Here is a 23,388-nt window from a genome sequence, read left to right on the forward strand (position 1 = left end):
GAATATGGGAGCTACTGGGGCCAGCATCTTATAATACAGTCTATGGTCAGAATACGTTTTCAGCAGCTATGAACATAACTCAACAACAACATCAACAATCTAAGACACTTATGAACCCCAACGCCTGTAGACGTCTCTACTGGATATTGACCAAAAAGTAACTAGCATCAGCCACACCAGTAACCTAGACAAAATGCTTGGGTGTGCCCTGCACGCATTCCAAGAGCTTTGCTCATTTTAACCATTGCCGTCAAAAAAATAAAAAAATGTTTGCATTGCACAGATGAAAAATATTATTAAATGAAAGTCTATTGTAATGCGTTGCGTTGGATGCATCCTCTAAATATGGATTGATGTGGTGATGTAAGAAAACATGTGGGTGTGACCTTCGAAAACTTTGGATAGAGCAAGGAGCAAGCCAACTATAACTTTTTAGACCCCACCTACTGGCCTGGTCACCAAATTCCAGGAAACGTTTGCAACAAGCCAACATCTGTCTCTGAGCTCTGCCTCAGAGAACAAGGCGTAGGTCGGCCATTCAACTACGGAAGCGGAGACTATCGTCAGGATTCTCTTGTGGTGATATCGTATATCCGTGAGAAAGGACTATTCGGTTTTCTCCCTTCACATCCCTTTTTGCGGCTGTTTTCTACATTTTTAGAGTATTTCTTGGTGGACCACGTTACCTGGTATGTTATCTGTTTGAGATATGTTTTGTCCTTCAATCAGATCCGAGTTAGTTTGACAGACTGGTGACTAGGCCTAGGTAGGCCTTCTTCCAATGAAAAACAAACTGTTAGGCTAATCATAGGTCCTATATGGGCATGACCTAGAAATAGGTCCTATTTAACAGATAGGCTATAGTCTATTAAACCCATAGAGTACTATAGGAAATAGCTAAAAAGTACTATAGGAATCGTATAGTATTTTGGAACAAAATATTATAGTAATCTTACAGGAATACTATAGTATTTTGGGACATATAGAAGTACTATAATACAACTATAGAAATACTATAGTGGCTATAGAATATTATAGAGGTTATGTTCTGTAATACCTCTATAATATCCTATAGCATAGTATTTCTATAGTAGTCTTACTTCTATGTCCCAAAATACTATAGTATTCCTATAAGATTACTGCAATATTTAGTCCCAAAATACTATAAGATTCCTATAGTACTTTTCCCTAAGGGAACAGTTGCAGTAAGCTTGAGATTTAGACATATGTTTTATTGAAATGTTTAATTTTCACCCTTTTGGCCTTATTGGTCATAATCCTTTCTCCATAATTTTAGCTGATGTGCCAAGTAGGCTACTAATGTGATTAAATATAGCCTACCTACATACACAGTGTAGAGGCCTACTCTTCTGAGACGTTCGTTTCACATAGAAACAGAAATATTTAAAGTAGGCTTGCAAAATCAGTGGTTTTCTTTGTATTGTGGTCAGTTTATACTGTCAGTTGAACATGACATGACATGTGGTGCTAGATGAACTGTTGAAACTCTTTGAACAAGACTAGACTGAACTACAACCACAAGGATGAAAATACAGATACAGTAATTTTGTAGTACATTTACAGTTTATGTAAGGAAGACTAGTTCCGTGACTGCTGAGTGTAGATTATATAGATAGAGAAGGACTGTCACTGTGTGTGTGTGTGTTTAATGTGTGTCTAATGTGTGTCATGACTGTGGGCGGCCTCCTGCTGAGGACTGGGGAGGAAAAGTTAGTTTTTCCAGTTTGTATTTTTGTTGTTGCCTAGCAGAGGCAGCGTGATGTAACATAATTCTTAAAGGTGAATGGGCCTTCTGAGAGAAACACTGGTGCTAAAATGAGTGCTAGTCACAGACTAGTCTATTGAAAGCTTATACAGGCTGCCTGGATGTCTTGTTGACATTTCACTGCCATCAAGATACAAAATGGAAATCCATGTAACCTTGGCTGAAACAAGGGCGAAAATAGTCTTTCCTTATTTCAACATAACACGTTTGCAACAAACATACTGCATGTTTTGTTAGCCAGGTGACGGTAAGGTAAGACTTAGATAGTGTTTGTGTACTACTCTTAGTACTACTACTAGAAAAAGTCTTGTTGCGGCCAAACTGTGGCTTACTCTTGAAGAGGAGAGCAAGTGAAGAAACACATGGAAACAATTTATACTTGTATGTTCCAACGGTCCTCCCTCAGAGCACCAGCTGCACCGAATAACACTTTTTTTTTGCACAGTGTAGGATGGGCACACGAGGACAGTGCATACATGAGCTGTTTTATATAGTTATGTCACTCCTTCCATACTGTCATGCGAGTTTCAGTTTTTCCCACATTTGACCCACAAACAGGAAGTGCTTTTGCTGATATAGTAGCTCATGTTGTCACCACGACTGATAGAGGAAGAGGAGGAGGAACCATTAGCAAACTGTACCGTTCGCAGGCTGTGTCACTGTGTGAATTTGCCTTTGAGAATGACCATACAGTCAGTTTGTCTGTCATTAGAGAAAGCTTTAGCTTCAAGAAGTGTCATTAGATGTGTACTGGTTGTTACTTTAGAATATGAACAACCACCGGCTGACCACTCGTATCACACTGTCATTGTTGTTGACAGTCAGCTGACAAATTCCTCCATGCAGCTCAAGCCAAGCCATGCAGAAATTTTGATTACCATTGTTTTAGAATCCCACTGCCTGTGTTTGTCACTGCAGGATCATTTTAGACTAGTTCTGGCCATATTTGGGCATTTTCTTCTCTGGTAGTGTTCTTAAATATTGATATCTTGCCACTAGCCACTGTTGTATGCAAGTTGACGAAATATGTCTAGTCACCGAACTCCTGCTGTATTCCAGACAACTTGGCAGTAGGATATTTCTAACCTTTCCAAATATTCCAATTACCTTCCAGACAAACTTGAAAGCCAAGATATCTGACCTCCTACAAGAAAAAATACAAAGGAATGCCACTCATTGTCATAGATCCTACTTGTTGTGTCCATATACCCCAGCACCGAGGTCCTGACTCACTGTGATCACTTGGCACTTATCGCAAAGAGTAGGGGGTTCCCCGGTGTCCTGGCTAAATACCCAACCTGGCTCATTCAATCTGGCCCCCTAATCACCCCCCACTGTAACTGGCTCATTCACTCCCTCACTCTGCACCTCAAACTGGTGTGTGTTGAGCGTTCTGGTGCATAATGGCTGCTTTGCATCACCCAGGTGGGTGCTACACATTGGCGGTGGTTAGTGAGGTCCACCCTTCCCAATGAAGCGCTTTGAGTGTCGAGAAAAGTGCTTTATAAAAATGTAAGGCATTATTATTATTATTATTACTAGAGTCGGAACAGAAGTCAGAGTTGCCTGGGGTGCAGCATAAAATCAGATTACTTTTACTTGAGCTAGCTGCATGTCAAAGCTCAAATACAAATAGCCCTCTTTCTGGATTTATGACAGACGCTATATTTAGGCTACCTAGCTGTGATGATATGGCCAAACGGAGTTCATACTACAACCGGATACTACCCACTAAATTAAGCTTTGATAACCTCATAAACCGCATTTTCAACCTCAGCCGGAAATAAAATGAGGTCAACCTCACTTTGGGTGGGGTGGGGGGTTATTGTTATTGCCATCCTGTACCATAGTGCCCAAAAAGACACAGGTTTGAATCTGTCCTAAAGTCATTTTCAATACCCACTCTCATACTTGCTTCCAGTCAATAAAGGCTAGAAAACCTGATAGAGATAAACGTCAGCACAGCTTTCAATATGGACGGACGTCAACACGTTGAAGAGAGTCCAAAACCAAAACAATCTCTGTCTCTGTCTTCTGACTGATATACAGGAAGTCCAGGGTTGCCATGTCCAGGTCAGACTTCCCACCAAGCTATGATGACTCCCGGGCCCCTCTCTATAATGGCCAGGGAGGGAACTACCAGGCTCCCCCTTCTTACGGCTTCTCACCGTATGGAAGTCAGCCCCAGCCCGGCCCTTACCCAGGAGCACCCAATGCCCAGCCCTCTGCACCTTACCCTGGACAGCCTGGAGGGTACCCACATGCTGGTCCTGTGCCAGGCCAGGGGTACCCACCCCATGGGATGCCTGCCATGCCAAACATAATGCCTCCAGTCATGCCCAGCACAGGTAAGATTTGTTTTTCCCCAACCTCACCTTTTTGTTATTATAGTACGTCTTTGCCATTTTTCGTCTTGTGCAATCCTCTTATGCAAGTGGGATTTAGTCCTCTACATGGTGAACATAACATGCAGAAAGACTTTGAGACATGCATAGCAGTGCATCGGCACAGATGTTAGAGGAGTTAATGGCTATAACAGACTCCTTGTGGTTGTGCATGTGTTGCCTGGGGGAACACCAAGAAATTGAGTGATAGCTTCTGCAGGCTTCTGTAACTCAAGCGGGGTTCCGCTAATGTTGTCAACAGGAGACGTCGAGGGGTTCACCACATCTGGAGGCTGGGATGACATCAGTGTTCGGCACAAGTTCATTCGCAAAGTAAGTTTCGCAGTGCTGCTCTGCCGCTGGGACCTCTATCCGTTTTATTCAGATTAATATGTGTTTTGTGTCCATACAGTGCCATGAAACCTCTGTGTGGTCTCTGGAGAACTACAGAGTCTTTGCTAACCTTAACAAATTCAATAAACCTCAAGTGACAGCTGTCTAAAGTGCTCAGGGGTTTATGTAACAAATTCCTACGTTTTTTTTTAAAGCTCAAATTTAGATTGGGGTTTGGGAATAATGATGTGATGATAAAGGTTTCTTACTGGTAGGTAGTGTACAACTGGGAAACGGTTAGCAAAAGTAAGAAATAATGGTCCAGGTGTCGTTCTGGACTTTCGTGGTGGAAAAATGTTTAACCCACTTTTCCCTAGCTCATTGAATGTACCGTAGTCCTACGAAAAACAAATTATTTTGCTCTATGTAGTACGCTTACTCCGGTATGTGCCTTACAGCAGCTGCTAATGTTACTAGCGAAGTGAGGTTAGCTAAGTTTGATACATGGATTTCCTACAATGTGTATACCATTGGATCACTTTCTACCTTTACTTATAATTTCTACATCTAACCAAGCACCAAATATAACATGCCAGTGACAGAATAAATGTATTAAGCATAATATTAAACTCACCGTTCTGTATCCGTCGTCTTCTTCTGTCCCCACAATAACTTTTCATTTGAGACTTTTTCGTCTGACTGTTTTTTCTGACAGCGTTTTTTCTGAGACCTGATTTTCTGAGACCTGACTCATGTTTTTCTGAGGCAGTTTGGTTTGAAGCAGTTTTATCTGAGGATGACAGAGGTTTTTCTTACGCTGAGGCAGTTTTGTCTGAAGATGACAGATGTTTTTCTGAGTCTGACACCTGAGTCTGGTTTTTCTGACGCTGATGCAGTTTTGTCTGAAGATGACAGGTTTTTCTTACGCTGAAGCAGTTTTGTCTGAAGATGACAGAAGTTTTTCTGAAGCTGAGGCAGTTTTGTCTGAAAATGACAGATGTTTTTCTGAGTCTGACACCTGAGTCTGGTTTTTCTGACGCTGAGGCAGTTTTGTCTGAAGATGACAGAGGTTTTTCTGACGCTGAGGCAGTTTTGTCTGAAGATGACCGATGTTTTTCTGAGTCTGACACCTGAGTCTGAGGATGTCCTAAAATGAACATCGTACTAATAGAAAGCTGTTAGCTTCCCTAAGCTACAGGTAGGCTTATAAGGTAGGCCTATTTACAACATAAATTGTCAATAGGCTATGCTGGCGACACAAATAAAATCTCCTTTGGAAACCAATGGCTTACGCCTTACAGTATCAAGCGGACTTAAACTGCCATATCGTGGCGAAAAGTTGTAATAAAATTCACGCAGCTCCATGAGTCAAGGAAAGCGCGAATGAAGTAGCCACTTCTAAATGGGACCCACTACACAGTAGCTTTAGGTGTGTTGCTTAAGCAGCCATAATGAAATGAATGTGTCATTGGATACTTCACACACACGTGCTTTTTAATTTCACAGACTACAACCACCAAGCTGGAATCAAAGCACATCGATTCCCCTCTCACACCCTGCACGCACTTAAAACAAAATAAACAGGCGTCTCAGTCTCACGCATGTAGGCAAAACTGTATCAGACCGGTGTAACGTTGGTAAATCTTCCATTGCACAGAATGATTTTTGTAGCACGTGCAACAAATGACAGTCGAAAGATACAATTACAGTGCTGCTATCAATTTGCTTGGTACTGTATAACCGCATTTATAGTTTTCTACAAATGCAATCAATCAAATTGGCTTCCATCACTCAACCAACGCTAACGGTAACATTACCTAGGTCCTTATTGATATTATAAGATCAACGTACCTGCAGTAAAAACCAAGCATGTCCGATAAACATCCTCAGATTTATTTCGGCTTCAAGAAGAAATGGAAATTACATTTCATGTGAACATCATTCTATCCTTATTAGACGTTCTCTGCGGTAAACTACACTCCTTGTATGAAGCGTCCATTGTTTTTCCAACCCACTTTTAACTTCCAACAAAATTACGTCTCACTGCAACGACGCGCCATCTAGTGGACAAAAGACTACTTATCGCCAATACTGGAAATGCAGCCATGATGATGATGATGAATATTTATTTTGGCTTTTTTTTAATCCTACTGAATTTGTAATTATGTATCGGCCGTTCTAATACCGATAGTATGTGGGTGCCTGTGTGTGTGTGCATGTGTATATGTGTGTACCGCCATCTACAGGCCAATGAGTCTACAGTCACTAAATGTACACATAACCTAATTTTTTTTAGACCCCCCCCCATGGATGAAATTCTACGAAACTTGGCATACCCCCAGAGAATGCCAGGTCAATCATACACATAAAATTTGGTGCAGTTCTGAACATCTTAACTGAAGATAGGGGCGATTAAAGCAGAATAATATTGCATTTTCATTTTTTACCGGGGGGGTGCAAATCACAAATGAGTGATTATGGGCCAGATTGATGTGGGCCCTTGAGACCAACATACCATAAAATATTCTTCATCCTCAATGCCACGGTTCAGGTAGTTATTTAGGAAAAACTGCTTTTTTTGCGGTATCGTTGACCAAAAATTCAGGAAGTAGATGACGAAAAAAAATGTTTTCTCTGGTACTTCTTAACTGATCTGAGATAATGAGCGAGCTACCTTAAGTAGCTAGCGTCTCGGGAGAAATAAAAAAAAAGTTTAAGTTTTTTAACATCTCTCCAGTGTAATGGTGGGCATGTGTTAACCGTAGCATTACCTACACAGTAACCCCATGGTAATGCGATGCGTGATCATAATAACTTATAAAACGTGATCGTCCTTGATAAATAACCAGGCTATGAACTCATAAAAAACAGCATTTTGTCACCGTTTGTCACCGTGCTGTGAATACAGCATTAATAGGCTAAAGAGCTTGAGATTCAGCGAACCTGCATGGTTGTGCTCATCCTGTCAGAAAATAGCAATTTGATCAGTGATCATGCATCATATCAGTGCAAGCTTGGTTTGAAGAAACTGGTTTAATCTGGGGATGGGGTTTATACGATCTTCACTGGGCTAGTGCCTGCGTTAATATGACCGTGCTAATGCTAACAGCTGCAGCTCCCTCAAATCTATATAGGTTCTCATGCATATTAGGCTAAATGAATGCAACATAAAAAATAAAAAAAAACAGTAGGCTACTGCTCCTAACTGAAGAAACGTTTACGTTACTGTAAGGAAATTATTATTATAATGTTTGACCACAGGAAGAACAGTGTTCCTGACAAGGAAAAAACTGATGTGTTGTCAATAAACCAATCAATCAATCAATTATCATTGTAACCATTTGTGTAAGCAGAAATATTGTTGTGCTGAGTTCTAAGAACAGAGAGTTCAAGTTAAATGTTGTGCTGAGTTCTAAGAACAGAGAGTACAAGTGTGCACCCAGACAGACAGGAACTGCACCCTGTCTGTGTGTGTGGGTGAGATAAGAGTATGTCACAATGAAGTCGCTATGTCTTGCTTCCTATTTTCTGTGTGCATCTGTACAATAAAAGACACAGCTTTTGGGCTGCAGAGTCCGAGACTGATGGTGTGAGGAATTCTTCCTTACATTAGCAGGCTCTCCTCTTGGTACCAGAGTTTGTGGGCAAAGCCATACTACGTGTTGTGGTTCTTGTATCTATATGTTGGGGTTAAATTCCCTGACAGTTACCAACAATGTTAACAACAAACTCAGCTTCACTGCTGCAAACAAAGTTGGCTATATGATATTACATAGGCGCCAACTCTCACGCATTGGCCGTGAGACACACGCATTTGATTAGTTTCACAAACTCACACGCCACACCCTCACGCAGAAGTGTCAACCCGGTCGGTCAGATGCCTGGAAAATGAGTTTAGCCTATCTATAGATCTACCTGTTGAGCCACGGTTATGCTTTCAGAGACGGTGAGAGGGTTCAAGAGCACTCCTTGTCTGTGTCTCTGAATTTTCTAAATTTTCTCTCATTTGCGATGCTACTTCAGAAGCCGTCCCAGGCGCATTCCCCCGGCTTCAGGTATGCTTTGAGTATTATTGAGTATTTTTCACGCTGAAGTGTCAACCTGGTAGGTCAAATACCTGGCAGATGAGGTTCAACTAAACTAAACCTATACATATGATATCACACATCAGGTGAACGTGCGGAATAAGCTTTCCAATAATATTAGCGCCAAGTTGCTGTGATAAATGGTTCGCGAGAAAATTAACATTGAACCGACGTGCAATTTAGGCTAATCATATTTGCATTTTGCACACAGTACACACCCATTACTCTCGTTTTAATATTTCACTAACCCTTCACACAACACGTGGCAATCACAATAAACAGTAAACCGTACCGAATACGAGGATATAAAACATGCCTCTGTGCAATAAGTGGTTCCTGAGTAATCCGGTTTTGAAATTGCAACTAGAGGGTGACAATTTTTCGGGACTCCCGCGGGTCACGGTATTCCCGCGGGTTTCCCGCAGGTTTCCCGCAGTACAGGAGTAAATTTCACTGTTGGTAACGTGATTGGGACGGGACAGGAAATAATAAACGGGAGCTGGCGGGAAGCCAGAGATTAACTTAAAAAAAAATGACGCTGCAATGCAGTGAGTGCGCCCAAAGACGTGAGGCATTTCGTTTTAGAAAAGAGAACCAATTACAACCCACAATACGTTTGTTGTTGATTGGTAGCCACAACCTATCAGCTTCAGCGACTAGGCCCTAAGGCAAAATGGATGCAAAGAAACAGTTAGGCTACAGGCGAAAGTGTCAGCAAAGGACAGCTCTATTCAATTGCACGAGCTGTCCGGGAAAGCAATTCTCGTTGAGTTTAATGTGTCATGCAATGTTGGGGCATGGCACCTCGACGATCGCATTCCTCAATATATCGCATAACCCTGGCGGAACACAAAAAATAGTTTTGTTTACCCATAGCAACTATGCTTCGCTGGTTTAACGTGATGAGAACGGTGCAAACTTAACTGATGGGATGAGATCTACAATTCTGACTGAAATGATTTAAGCATAGCCTACAGCAAAGTCCTGTAAAATATGTAATTTTAATGTAGCCCAAAATGATCGGCTATTAAAGAAAAGTTAGACAAGGCTTTCTGCCCTACCAAAATGTATGGTCACCGCACGCTACTGGGTAGTCGGATAACTTTAGACATCAACATAGGGAGCGGGACGGGAGGGGGGGGGCTGCTGTCACGTGATCGGGATATGACGGGAGTATTTGTGCGGGCTCGGGATGGGACAGGAGTGAAAATTAATTCCCGTGTCACCCTCTAATTGCAACACATTTCTACATAGCCTCATTGGGGCGAAATTATTATGCATTCTAACTATTTGTCAGTAGGCCTACATACATTTTTGTAAATTGCTCAGCCATAGATTATCCCACTATCATGGTTCTATATTGTCAGGTTCCAGCCAATCCCATTACAGATAAATGAATATATTTATATTGGCATGCTTCCTAGTGACATTAATGCAAAAATATGAAGAAAATCAAATAACGAGACACCCATATTGATATAAAGCCTGACATAAGCCATATGCAAACATTCACATCATGCAGATATGGGTACATCCTGAAAAAGGAATAGCATGTAGGCTATAGGCTATGGCCATTACAAATCCCTCATTACATTTTTTTTGTTTGTTACACGCATTCTCCCATTCCTCTTCTGTCACACACACAGTGACAAGCACCAAATCCCCTGCAGTGTTGAAGAGATCAGTCATCCCCCTCACTTTTGATAAGGTGAAATGCCTTATAGGTACGCCAAATAAATAATAACCTATAGGTTTACGCTAGGCTATGTAAAACTCCCCATTAACAGCATCACGTCACTAACCACAGCTAAGACTGCACAATCTCTATTCACTCTGTTGGAAATCTGAAGCCAGTTTGTCTACTTAGATACTGTAAATCCTCAAATTATGGCCGGGGTCTTAAGACAAAGTACAGGCCTTTAGAGGCAGGATTGTATTCGAGACAGCCCTTTATTTCTTATGCGAGTTTTATTTTGAGACATGCGTTTCTTGGAGCGGCATACTGGTAGGCCTTCAAAAGCATGACATTTTCGGTTTAGTTTGATATTTAATTTACTTTTGTACTGTTTGATTATATTGTTAAATGTTGGAACTGATGGGCACTGAACTCTGGGGAGGTATTTGATGATCACTATTATGTTCCATGTAGTTGAAAGAGTGTCGGGATTTCAAACAAACCATCCGCTTTCATGCGTTCATTGAACGTCTGCGGTGCTGTAATGGAAACCTTATTGCGTAGCCAAGTAGCCTATTGAGTTATTTTTAAATTATGCATGATTTACTTTTTATTAATTTCGTAGGCTGGCTTTTTAATTTGTTATATAGAAGTATCTAAATAACCTGTTAAAATGTACCAGAATTCAGTAAATTGCATCTAGTCCAAAAAAACTTTTCGGGGGGAGGACCCCCATACCCCCCCTCTGAAATGTCCCACCCACTTTCACAATGCCTCCGATGCGCATGGTCCTAGTAGTAGGCTAGATCCCTTTGATACCAATGTTCATTTAACTCTGGGACCCTGGTCCCAGGGATGGATTACTGCACGGGCCTTCCGGGCCCAGACCCAGGGGCCCAAGTTGTCAGGGGGCCCTGAAGCCAAAGCCTTTTCATGGAATCATTGCCTCAATATCAACACATCAGGATGTAGGCTATGAATCTGATTGAATTTAGTATTGGCCATCCTCAAAATGCTAGCCTGACGAGCCAGACCCACATTAAAATGTAGGGTCTGGGCACTCACCGTTCGCAGTGCTCAGTCCGAGGGGCGGGATAATCGGTTGTCTTTCAAATTCCCTCAGCACGCAATAGGACAGCACTGAGTCCCATGGGTTTTCCCACCAACGGAGCTAGTTGGCTAGTTCAAACTTTTGCCATCTCAAAACAAGCTTAACTCGTGTCACACTGTTGGCCAACAGCAATATCCATCTTCAAGTAGCAGGGAATTCAAGCCAAACCGTTGCAACTCTGCCATCATGTTATGCCCCCCTAACGACTCTATAGACGATTTGATTGGCCTGATAGAAGTTTAATTTTTCGAGCTCACAAGCCAACGGAGAGTTGCTAGACTAGCCCTGGAAGAAAATGTAATTTGCTGCCGCTACGGTGTGTCTAGATTTCTAAGCTACCAAAATGCACCAGAATACAGGAAATCACATCAAACAAATGAAAAAAATTCTGGGGGAGGACCCCCAAACCCCCCTTCCACATATGCGACAATTAGTGGGGAGCCCTTAATACATGTGGACCCAGGGGCCCGAAAGTTCATAATCCGTCCATGCCTGGTCCCTACACCTGAGAACCACTGATGTACGTTTTTTTTACTGTACGGTATAATGCTGAATGAGCCAAACAAAACTTTCCCACCAAATTTGGCCCCACCAAATCTCACTCCAAGGTTTTTTGAAAAGTTAGCCTTGTGATAACAAAATCTTTACCTTTTGTTTAGTCCACTGAAAGTTATCCACATATTAAACGATTAAATACACGAGGATTTGTTTTGGGGAAGCAGTTGCACTATATCCCACTTTTGCTGCCTTTAAGGCACTTAAATCCATAGCCTAGATGAGCATTGTGCATGCGTTACAACTTGACGTGATGGTGAAGCTAACCTAGTGTTGGAAAAACCTTTCTCCGAGTGAAAACATCATCATTCTGCGTCATTCACGTCACATAATGTGTGAGTCAGAGGTCGGAAACTGGGGCTAGATTTTGCTAACAGAGTTGCCCAGTTAGGGGCTCGTCATCACTTTAGTCGTCACGTTGTAGTTCGTTTGTAGTCCATGTGGCCTTTCATGTCCAAGAGTTTTAATGTGAACTTGGGAATTTGCCGTTTTTGTCACTTGAAAGCTGCATATCTTTCTTTCACGAGCGTCTTACACTATATTTTAAGCAAATACAGTTGTTTGTTTAGGATTAGTGAGTGTATGTTTTAACCTTTGTTGTGGCATCCGTGTTTGTCACACATTCCGACGGCAAAGCACATGAACACTTGCTGTCGGTAAAACAAAGTAGCCATGGGGGCGGTCCTTGTCATTCCGAAGTGCCCTGAATGCACCATAAATGCCCAAGAAACGTCACGTCCTAAAAGTTGTAGGCCTATAACGCAAAAACATAATGACAGCTTGTTCGTGGTGGTGTAGTGCTGCCTAATTGAAATGGGATAGGCAAGGGTTATCTTCTATTCGGCTATTACGTGTGGCACATTTATTGGGCTTTTAGCCTCTTTTAATTTATTTGATGAGGAACTGATAAAGACTGAGCAGCAGAAAAGTCATAGTCGATACATAAATCGTTTATTATTATAATTAGCCTATTGATAGCCTACTATTACTTTACTACTATTACTGTTATTATTATTATTATTATTATTATTATTCGGATGAGGCAAAGGAATGTAAATCTGAGTCTGAAATGTTGGCTACAAACAGTCTATACTGTTGTAACTGCACTGCTGTTATTAATTGTTAACTTCCGGGAACTATTTGAGGCTTCCATTAGTTGCCATTGTTGGAAAAAAATGGAACATTAGCGTCAATGGTCGTCAAAGTTGTCGCAACTCTCTATCTATATGGCTCTGGTCTGGCCTAGATACATTGGCAAACGTTTATTTCCTGGTTGGTGGACGCTTGTGTGAAGTTTGAAATCATTGGAGTTCAATCACTAACGATTGGTAATGACGTATGTTAACCACGTGGGACACAACGATAACGATAGGCTTGCAACTTAAACGTAATCGCTCTCAGGAACGCCCTCGGTTCGCTGGTTGGTTCGGAGACAAGTTGCCGAAGTAAATGAAGTGAACGAGAGCTATTCCAGACGGAGTGCTGTAGGGAAATGTAAATGGTCTAGGTGTGCATGGTATCTCCTGACCAAACCTATCACTGTGACTTAAGGATCTGGGGCTTGATTTTATACTCCTTTCTGGATGTTAAATATATAAATATATATGTATGTAATATAATAAGGTTTATTACATCCAGAAAAGAGTATAAAATGGGGCCTATACGGTACCCATTTTCATCGCTATGCCAATGACCCTCTGCTCTGCATCAGCACCTTATCTACACAAGACCCTTTGAGACATTAATTGGCATGTTTATTGGTAATGAACAACATAAATAAAACTGTGGCACATGCTTCATCCACAATCTGTCACCTTGAACCATAGAGCGGCATCACATGTTCTCAGTAAATGAGTCAGGCACAAAACCACAGGGCAGAGACCAAACTGGTGGCATTGGGTTAAGGGTGAGATAACCACACATTAGCAGACTAGAAGCAGAAGAGAGAGATGTTAGAAAGGCAGGTTTATGGTACGGAAATAAACCAGGACTGTGAATTACTGAGACAATGGCAGAATGACAACCTGTATGGCCTGTGCTGCAACTAGAAGAACTGCATCAGTATCACTAAACGTTAACATCCCTTTTTATTATGACTGTGCGTTTGTGGCCAATCTGATTTCCTGTTTGTTTGCTTTCAAAGTGTATGTCCAAGCAGTCATGTTATTTTTTCCATTATCCTAATGCTCACAATACTATATTCTCCTTTCAGTCTCAATAGACACCACTAATGGAGCATAACGTTAGTTCAGGCAGGCCTTAGAGTCACGCCCAGCAACTTGGCTAGCTGACTGCCCAGCTGATAATCACCCGCTCTTATATTGGTGGAGATCTCCACCCGATCTCCTTCTCATACATCTGACTTATCAATGTCTATTTGTTGTCGTTGATGCCTGGTCTGTTCTGTACCCTATAGGGGTTTATCTTGCTGCTCCCTCTGCCTTAGGCTTTCCATGTTTGCACATGGAAGGGCAGGGGGATCCCAGAACAGAGCCATACTGCCAAATGAAGCATTATACAAATAATAATAAACTGTCTATCTGGACAAAGTGGTCCTGACTGAAATCTAATTGGATTTTTCTCCTGTTCTGCACAGGTGTACATGATTCTGACTGCTCAGCTTCTTGTTACTGTTGGTATTGTGGCAGTTTTCTGTTTTGTGTGAGTATCTGATACATTCATTCATAATATTATTCTGTTTATGTGATTGCCCTTCATGTTGCATACATCTTTTGACCTCTGCTTGGTTCAGATATTTAACAATTATTTGATTTCCTCCTGTGTTTCTTCTGTCCCTACAGGCAACCAGTGAAGACATTTGTCATACGAAATCCAGCTGTCTACTGGGCTTCCTAGTAAGGCGTTACACATCTTTAATTCTAACATTTCAGTCCATGCATTAGTTTGCTTTAGCTATGGTGTGCTGTAGATTTCCTTGATAAAGACTTGATTTGATCCGGCCATGCCTTAGGGAAGTACTTGCATGCCAATGTCGTGGGGTACTACTGGTGTTGACTTTTGAAACGTGTCTGTTTTTGCAGTGCTGTGTATTTCATCACACACATAGTGCTTGTTTGCTGCTCAGGACCCAGGTGAGCAAAGGCAGAGCGTTTGAAACTTGATTATTGTATATTAGGTGCGGGTCAGCCCTGCAACAATGTTATCACAAATGTTATCTTTTTATTTCTCTAATGTTAGTTTTTGTTTAAATAGGTACCAATGTAAAGCACCTGACCTTGACAATACTCAGTAAAATGTTGATAACCTTCTATGAATACTGAATTGGTGATTTATTTTCTTTCCCCATTATAGGAGGCGTTTCCCATGGAACTTGATTCTCCTCAGCATTTTTGTGAGTAACAGAGAACTGAGTCACACTTAATTAGAGACCTGGAGGATATTGAGAGCAGGGCCCGGCTTAATATGAGAACAGTTCTTGATCTTAGTGTTCCAGTAATTACGCCTTGCTCAGCAACTCTAGGATCGGTTCTCTTGAGTACTTCTGCCACGGCTTTCTCCATACCCTCATGATTTCCCTTTGAAAGTTTATAAGGGCACCAAAAGCTATGCCATGTTGGCAAAGATCATTAAGAATCACATTCTATTCATCTTCATTCACTTCCTCCCAGCTCTAATTGTAATCATTACCATATGTTACTCTGTGGGACAGTGTTGCCTAATCACAATTATTATTTGTGGATATGAATCCTGTCAGGGCCAGTTGAAATCTTTTTTAAAATACATATTTCCAGTTGACATGAACTTGATAGTATGTCTTACCTTTCTTTTATCAGACTCTTGCTCTATCTTACATGGCAGGAACGATATCCAGGTAAGTGGGTTTCTAATTGTGAACTCTTTGTGGTGAGCACATATTTGAATGCAAACACATTGTATTTTTTAGGGTAAATATCTGTTTATTGTGAATGGGTTACATCATGTGTAGTGATCTAGGCCTGGTGTTTCCCTGTTTCTCTCCCTAGTTACTATAGCACAGAGTCTGTGTTCCTTGCATTGGGAATAACAGCTATTGTGACCATTGCTGTGACTGTATTCTGCTTTCAGACCAAGGTAAGTGATGTTTTACACACATGTATTACACACACACACAGTGGTGTGACACATGGGGAGGAATTTTTGATCTAAAATAAATTGTGAAGAGATGTTGTGAAGAAGTGGATTTTATGTCTCCTCCTGCAGGTGGACTTCACAAAATGCCAGGGACTCTTCTGTGTCCTTGGAATAGTCATCTTTGTGACTGGAATCATCACAGCCATTGTGCTCTCGTTTAAATATGTGAGTAAACACAGTACTAATTGGAGCGCTGTATGTAAAATTGTGCCTGTAGTTTGTTAAACCCATTTTCTTTTCAGATTCCATGGCTTCACATGTTGTATGCGGCACTAGGAGCTATTGTGTTCACACTGGTGAGTTCAGTTAAAGTACAAACACACACTAGAAGTAAATATAAATCATTACCTTGTGGAAACTGCTCTGTTGACGGGTTTAACGGGTGAACTGGTGACTCATTCCTGTTTTATGTCCAACACAGTTCCTGGCCTACCACACCCAGCTCCTGATTGGTAACAGGAAACACTCTATCAGCCCTGAGGAGTACGTCTTTGCTGCTCTCTCCATCTACGTTGACATTGTCCAGATCTTCCTGTTCCTCCTACAACTCATTGGGGCCGCGAACCGATGAGTGTCTGAAAGGCTTTCAGCACATATTTATACACCCAATATGTATCTGTGCATAGCACTTTCAGTATAAAGCTACGCTAATGAAAGCATATGAGAATACACATATCAATATGAAACAACATGGGATACATTTTTGCTGTTATTCTGTATCATATATGCTATGCTTTGTATATATCGCAGATATAAAAAGGACACAGATTTTTTTTTAAGTAATCACAACCCAGAATATGCCCGTGCAATAAATGGGCAGTTGTCACATATTAAGTTTAAGTTTCAATCACTGAGGAATGGACACTTATGGCACTCATAATAAAGTAAGAGACTTTATCAGAATATAAATAAGTAAATCTGCCATTTGTAACGCTGATATGTTATAGATCAGGAGATACCTAAATATAGATTTTTTTTTCTCACTGTATTTAATACTTCACTTATTTGAATATATATGTTGACAATCAAGACATGTTTTATGCACTGTGTTGCTGTTTTGTTACATACATGCTGTGTCCAGTCTACATAGTTGGCAATGGGTGTGCCAAACTTTTGCCTGTGTTCATTATTTTTCTACACAGATGAATTGCCTTTTTACTGGAAAATCAAAGCATAAAATCTTGCCATAAAAACAAGGATTTAGCAATCACACACTTCCCTTTGAAGGTGTAAATCTGTATTTCCAGGAAGGACATTCACAGAACTTTAAGGTAACTAGGTACGTCTGCTTAGGATGAGCTGCTGATTTTCACTGCAATTTTTTTCACCTCATTGTTAATAAAAAAAAAAAAAATTGACTATTTTGGACAATGAATAGTAGTTTATTCACACACACCTCAAATAGTTAATTTCATTATATACATAAACATACATTTATCACAGCCATATACACATAATCTGAGAGACCATACACTCAAAGGAAAAGTGCAATACATTTGTGATTCATTTGAAATCCTGCAGTATTTCTGTGATTTCTGTTGTGTGTGCGTGTGTTTTTGTTTTCTTTTTTAAGATTAAATCAGTTCCATGGTGGGCAATTTCAAAGTGGTCCCCACTTTGGTACACATTAGGCAATTCCATTAGATGGGGTTCTTCAGTCCATTTTTGAAATGGTCCTGTATCTGTCACTATCATATTCTCCTTCGTTGGCTTTCTTCATTCTTTGCCGGATCCGTAGCTGCTTTTGTCGGTTCTTGTCTACTTCTCTTTTGGCAAGGATGAAGCCAATGATTCCTGTGGGCAACCCAATCATCCTGAAAGAGCAGCGTGAGAAAATATGATTCAATACCCCAGTCTTCATTTGTTCAAAATTACATCCTGTCCTACAGGATCATGAAGATCTTGTGATAATTCATATAGTCCTGGCAAAGTAAGGTCTGACCCAAAACTGTTATTCACCCCTGATAGTTAAATGGGTTCCCTCAGTGAAATAATATAGGTGACGCTATTATTGAAAAATTAAAAAATTTGCCTGTCATGGGAATTCTAATATTTCCTGTCTGAATTTTACTACACAACAAGAGTTAGATTAAAAACAGCTAGGACGGTGAATAACGTATTCATGTCATAAGGTGTTAATGATGTTGTATATGGTATAATTGCAATCCTTGACCATGAAAACATAGGAGGAGACATCACTTGTTCAGTGTTTTCATGTTTGGTTCAAGAGATGTACTTTAAAAAAGTTTATTTTAAAAAAAATAAATGGGCAGTGTTTGAGAGCAACAGCTTTTCTCTGCCTACGAGAAATGCCATAAATCTGCAAACAGTCAACAGATCAACTATGCTGATCTGCCTGTAACATCTCCTAGCCTACTGTATGATGTGGGTGTTGGGTGTTGCACTGGTTATTGGGTGATCTTGCAATGGATCATCTTCCTGAATCTCAATATTCTGATCACAAGTGTGGGCAAATTACTAAGGCTACATAGGGAGGGAAAGTGAAAACCAGCGCCCCAAGTGGTTGCGTTCCTATAGAGCTGGTAAGTCCAGCCCATCCGCTAAACCCCCAGTGGACCTCTAGATTGAAAAATCGTCAATGCAAGTGAATGTGAGAAAATAATTATTTTCTGGTGAACATATGTCGTCTGTGAATTTTTAATATAATTTTTCATGTTACGAGTTTGACAGTATATTATATGATTCTTCGGCTATCAGTTGTGGAAAAGCATAGCAACCACTATCATTATCCTAGCAACAGCCTAGCAACCACTTTTATAGCATAGCAACCACTACAATTATCCTAGCAACAACCTAGCAACCACTTTTATAGCATAGCAACCACTTTCATTATCCAAGCAACAGCCTAGCAACCACCTTAAATACCCTAGCAACAACCTAACAACCACTTTTATAGCATAGCAACCACTAAAATTACCCTAGCAACAGCCTAGCAACCACCTTAAGTACCCTAGCAACAACCTAGCAACCACTTTTATAGCATAGCAACCACTATAATTACCCTAGCAACAGCGTAGCAACAACTTTTATAGCATAGCAACCACTATCATTATCCTAGCAACAGCCTAGCAACCACCTTAAATAGCCTAGCAACAACCTAGCAACCACTTTTATAGCATAGCAACCACTATAATTACCATAGCAACAGTGTAGCAACCACTTAAGTGCCCTAGCAACAACCTAGCAACCACCTTAAGTACCCTAGCAACAACCTAGCAACCACTTTTATAGCATAGCCATCACTATAATTACCCTAGCAACAGCCTAGCAACCACTTTATAGCATAGCAACCACTAAAATTACCCTAGCAACCAACCCAGCAACAACTTTGCATGCACTTTATTTCCTTCAGGAAATGCTTTTCTAGTTACACTTTGAATTTCGTTACAGCATTTATATGACAACGACCCTATCGTCTAACAAAGATAACAATGTCTTCCGATTTTAGTTTAATGCAATTTTCTGAATTTGAGAGGCCTCGTTATGAGGCTACATAATGCACCTATTCAGTTCAATGCATTATGCTTATAACGTTACGACACTTTTTTTGTTACTGTCAGTGAACAGCACCGAGTGAAAGTCAACATTTTCTATATATCTAGTGATAGTGATCATGTCGTTAGTTCAGATAAGTAGGCAACAGGGCAAACTTAGTCAGAAGATCAGAATATAAAGCATCATGATAGCTAGCTATGGCCTAACTTCCCACCTGTGAGCCACCCCTGTTGTTGCAAGCTTATAGCCGCCGCCGATTAGGCTGGTCGTGTCTTCAGCATGAATATTTTCGATAACTACTGCTCGTGATTGATTGCCATTGACATCGTCAGGGTACGGCTTACCAAAGAGGGAGATAATATGGGCAAGTCGCAGTTTTGCAGGTGCTTGTGTGGGCTGTGCCGTCCCGATGGAAACTGTGGTGGAGAGCTGCAGTAACTAGGGAAGCGAGTGCATTTTGGCCGCTGGTCGAGGAGCTCCCCCCGTGACCAGCATAATGACATGATCTATCTAGCTATCTGTCTACATACATATCTAGGCTATCTACATGAGCTACATGCTTTTGGGTGCTCCTTGTTGGTGCCCCCCCCCCCCCATTCCAATCCTCCCCACCTTTCTTATGCAGCCCTTGCCACTTAATCTACTAAACCCCTCTTCTACTGCACTTTTTACCCCCTCCCCACTTTGCACAAATAGGCTGACACCAGACATAATTTCACTGCATTTCTTACTTCCAGTAACTATATGCATGTGACAATAAACTTCCTTGTATCTATAGCCTATCTATTTATCTATAATCTGCGCTATCTACTGCTGAACAATCCCTTACTCGTCTCTCTTTACTCCTCTCTCATTACTCCAGTGTTGCCAACTATTTCAAATGGAAAGTAGCTAAAGCCAGCTCCAAAAGTCGCTAAATGTCACTAGAGGACGCCACGCACTAATTTGCATATCAATTACGTCACCCCAGGTCGTGACACCACCCCCCCCCCCCTCCTAAAAAAAAACAAAACGGTGATGGCCCTTTAATTTCCCTTTACACCTGTTTGCTTTTCTCCTAGGCCTACTCAAATAGGCAACTTTAAGAGCCTAATTTACACTTTACACTTCTGTACATCTTGTAGCTACACCAGAATGAGCATTAAGTGGCTGAAAATCAGTAATTTCCAACCTATTCCCAACTGCTGCATTTGCTTTGCACAGCTTGAAGTCTGAAGCCTACTTTCCTTTGTTGAACGGTGCTGGAAAGCGTCCGCTGTAGTTCGTCATCACCGTGTTACGACAAAAACTCAAAACAATTCAACTGATTCTAAAAATAAGGTATGACCACTTGAAGCAATAGAGGTGACCCCAGTGCCTAACATAAGGAAGGCATTAAATTAAGATCCCAATGTGCACCGAGATATATTTTTTCTAAAACAGAAAAAATCCCATCCACTCCGCTAAACTTTAGGAACGCAACCACTAGATGGCGATGAGATTACTTTCCCTCCCTATTCATTATGTTACAATTTTATGATGTCATCACTAAAAATATTTGCACTATTTTTAAACTACAAACATACACACCTATAAAGTATTTTGATACAAAATATGAAGCCATTTTCTTCAACCCAGTCAAATACAAAGTACAAAATACTATTTTGTATTTGAAATATGCATTTTAAATACATGCATCATAAATACTGCCCATCCCTGAGATAACACATCACTTGTATAGGCTTATTCAGTTATAGTGGAACATTTAACATTTAATGGTTGCAACGGCATAAAGGTTTTATATCTGAAAATGTTCAGGGCTCCGAACTGTACAGGCCTTTATGAAAGAAATTTGGAGCTAATTTTCACATCCCCTTGTAGGCCTACTATGAAAGTTTTTGGCCATTGATATGCACAACTAATTCGGTAAAAGGCTGTAGAAGCTTTTTGTAAAAATGATCAACACACCTCTGGAGGCGAATGCAAGTTATTTCATATGCTCCCATCAGATCACGACAAATATAGGACAGTTGGCGGTTGTAAGCGGCTGGCGGTGTAACTTACCAAGCATAACCGATTTTAATCATGGGGTTTTTGGCCTTTCTCTGTGGGATGTATTCTGGTCCGTCGTCCTCTTCATCACCCTCTTCTGGTTTTGTTTTAGATTCTGTATTGTTTTCGTTCTGCCCCGTTGCTTTCTGTGAGACTCCTGCCCTCTGTTGTTCCACATTCGTGTTGATCAGAGCCGGAGTGTGACTCCAGTGAAGACATCTTCTTTGACAGACAGCTTGGGGACAATATAGACACGAGAGGGGTGGACGCACAGTGGCCTGTGTCCATTGCTGTACCAAGACTTGATAAAAACCTGTATAGTAATAGTGATGTTAATCAACTACGTCCAAATGCCTACATTAATTTTACATGCACAAGAGGCTAGTCCGGTGTTCAGTTTGCTACAGGACACCGGACAGGACTCTTCACATTTAAACATTGTGAAATAAGTGTGACAAAATAGCATCAAGTCAGTAAAACTGTGGGTTAAAAGTCCTTACAGCTAGCCAACAGTGCTGAGTTCTACTGTAAAATTGTCCAACATGAATTTAATGGTATACTAGCCGAAGGCAACTAGAGCTAATTGTACTGCACACAAAGACATCGTAATATTGGTAAGTGGCTGGTGAAACCTGCAGGAAAGGTATTCGAAGACATCTTGTCAGTACATATTTTAAAATCATATTGTCACACAAAAAAAGTTTTTCCGAACCTTTTGCTGCCGACCTCGTCGCATATCTACAGGGCGCCGCCATTTTTGTTGTGTAAAAAATTCCGCATGCGCACAATGTAGCAATGGTATGGGTCTGGACCTGTGGAGCCTCTTTTAACAGCCAATGTAACATTTGCATTTGTACATTGCTTACATACACTGTCAAATTAATTTCTGCGCTAGTTAGAATTCATGTGACGTCTTTGCTGAAGCCTCAGGTAGAACTGTACATTGCTGTACCAAAGATTCTATAGTTTATCAACCGTCTCTGGCTGTACTTAAAAAATATATATTTGGAATCTTTGTATATTCACTGTATCAGAGACAGTTGATAAAGCGAACATTCCCATTCACTTTCCGTTTACTGTGCTAACGTTAGCTTAGCTAGCTAGAAAGAGTGTTTCATTGGCATCACACACAAACAATGACTGTAAAATAGTATACAAAATTATATGTATATGTTATTATTGCTTATTCAGAGAAAAGTTTATGTTTTGACACGCCTATTTAGGAGTCCGGAACTAGTGCCATTTCGTTCCATTGGTGAATCGTCTTATGATTAATCTTAGTTAACTATAGAATCTTTGTATGTTTATGTCTCCGTATGTTTCCATGTGACTCCTTACATATACTTAAGACGGCCAATGTTTTTTACAGACAAGTTACCTCATATTTTTGTAATTTGTTGTGTAGCTGTCAGTACCATATCAGTAGCTGAATCATCAGTTTAGTGTCGTATGAAATGGTAAGACATACACAGAGAAGCCTGTTTTGTATGTTGGCTTTTTCAGGTGTGGTCCTGACTGGTGCTAGTGCATAAACTGGCAAACTCACTATAAATAGACATGGCACATCAAAAAAAAAAAAAAAAAGAGCAACATAGAGTATGCAAATGAAGTTTGAGACTGACCCAGAACTCTGACTTCAGTGGCCCACTCACACCAACGCGAACAGGAAAGGAGCAGAATTTAAATTTGATGTAAATCCAGTTATTTCTTTTTTCAAGGTGATCGGTCAAGATCCACAAATGCAGCTTAGGGACACATATCTATTCTTTCACATGAACAGT

At 40.7% G+C, this 23,388-nt stretch overlaps 2 protein-coding genes across 2 annotated transcripts; one reads left to right on the forward strand and one right to left on the reverse strand.

Moving 5' to 3' along the window:
- Positions 1–488: 488 nt before the first annotated feature.
- On the forward strand, positions 489–17,420 carry tmbim1a (transmembrane BAX inhibitor motif containing 1a). Its single transcript, XM_042078643.1, has 12 exons — positions 489–689; positions 3,836–4,134; positions 4,433–4,503; positions 14,526–14,590; positions 14,731–14,784; positions 14,971–15,021; positions 15,242–15,281; positions 15,724–15,761; positions 15,913–16,000; positions 16,130–16,225; positions 16,303–16,356; positions 16,482–17,420. Exons 2-12 carry the CDS (start codon positions 3,852–3,854, stop codon positions 16,629–16,631), a joined length of 990 nt encoding a protein of 329 aa, XP_041934577.1. The 5' UTR covers positions 489–689; positions 3,836–3,851; the 3' UTR covers positions 16,632–17,420.
- A 6-nt stretch (positions 17,421–17,426) lies between these two features.
- si:ch73-71c20.5 (DUF4748 domain-containing protein) lies at positions 17,427–22,428 on the reverse strand. The gene is made up of 3 exons (XM_042078644.1): positions 22,320–22,428; positions 21,620–21,920; positions 17,427–17,874 (listed from the first exon to the last, which is right to left on the reverse strand). The coding sequence occupies exons 1-3, from the start codon at positions 22,360–22,362 to the stop codon at positions 17,715–17,717; spliced, it is 504 nt and encodes a 167-aa protein (XP_041934578.1). The 5' UTR covers positions 22,363–22,428; the 3' UTR covers positions 17,427–17,714.
- Between the last annotated feature and the right edge of the window lie 960 nt (positions 22,429–23,388).

The sequence above is a fragment of the Alosa sapidissima genome, chromosome 22, assembly GCF_018492685.1.
Source record: "Alosa sapidissima isolate fAloSap1 chromosome 22, fAloSap1.pri, whole genome shotgun sequence".
In the NCBI taxonomy this organism is placed as follows: Eukaryota; Metazoa; Chordata; class Actinopteri; order Clupeiformes; family Clupeidae; genus Alosa; species Alosa sapidissima.

What these genes read in the sequence shown, in the direction of transcription:
- tmbim1a (XM_042078643.1), top strand. Translation starts at nt 3,852, where the DNA reads ATGTCCAGGTCAGACTTCCCACCAAGCTATGATGACTCCCGGGCCCCT. An exon ending in GGCACAAGTTCATTCGCAAA is followed by an intron (nt 4,504 to 14,525) that starts GTAAGTTTCGCA and finishes TGTTCTGCACAG; the next exon opens with GTGTACATGATTCTGACTGC. An exon ending in TTGTGCTCTCGTTTAAATAT is followed by an intron (nt 16,226 to 16,302) that starts GTGAGTAAACAC and finishes TTTTCTTTTCAG; the next exon opens with ATTCCATGGCTTCACATGTT.
- si:ch73-71c20.5 (XM_042078644.1), bottom strand. Translation starts at nt 22,362, where the DNA reads ATGGCGGCGCCCTGTAGATATGCGACGAGGTCGGCAGCAAAAG. An exon ending in GACGAGGTCGGCAGCAAAAG is followed by an intron (nt 21,921 to 22,319) that starts GTTCGGAAAAAC and finishes ATTACTATACAG; the next exon opens with GTTTTTATCAAGTCTTGGTA. An exon ending in ATTAAAATCGGTTATGCTTG is followed by an intron (nt 17,875 to 21,619) that starts GTAAGTTACACC and finishes CTGCTCTTTCAG; the next exon opens with GATGATTGGGTTGCCCACAG.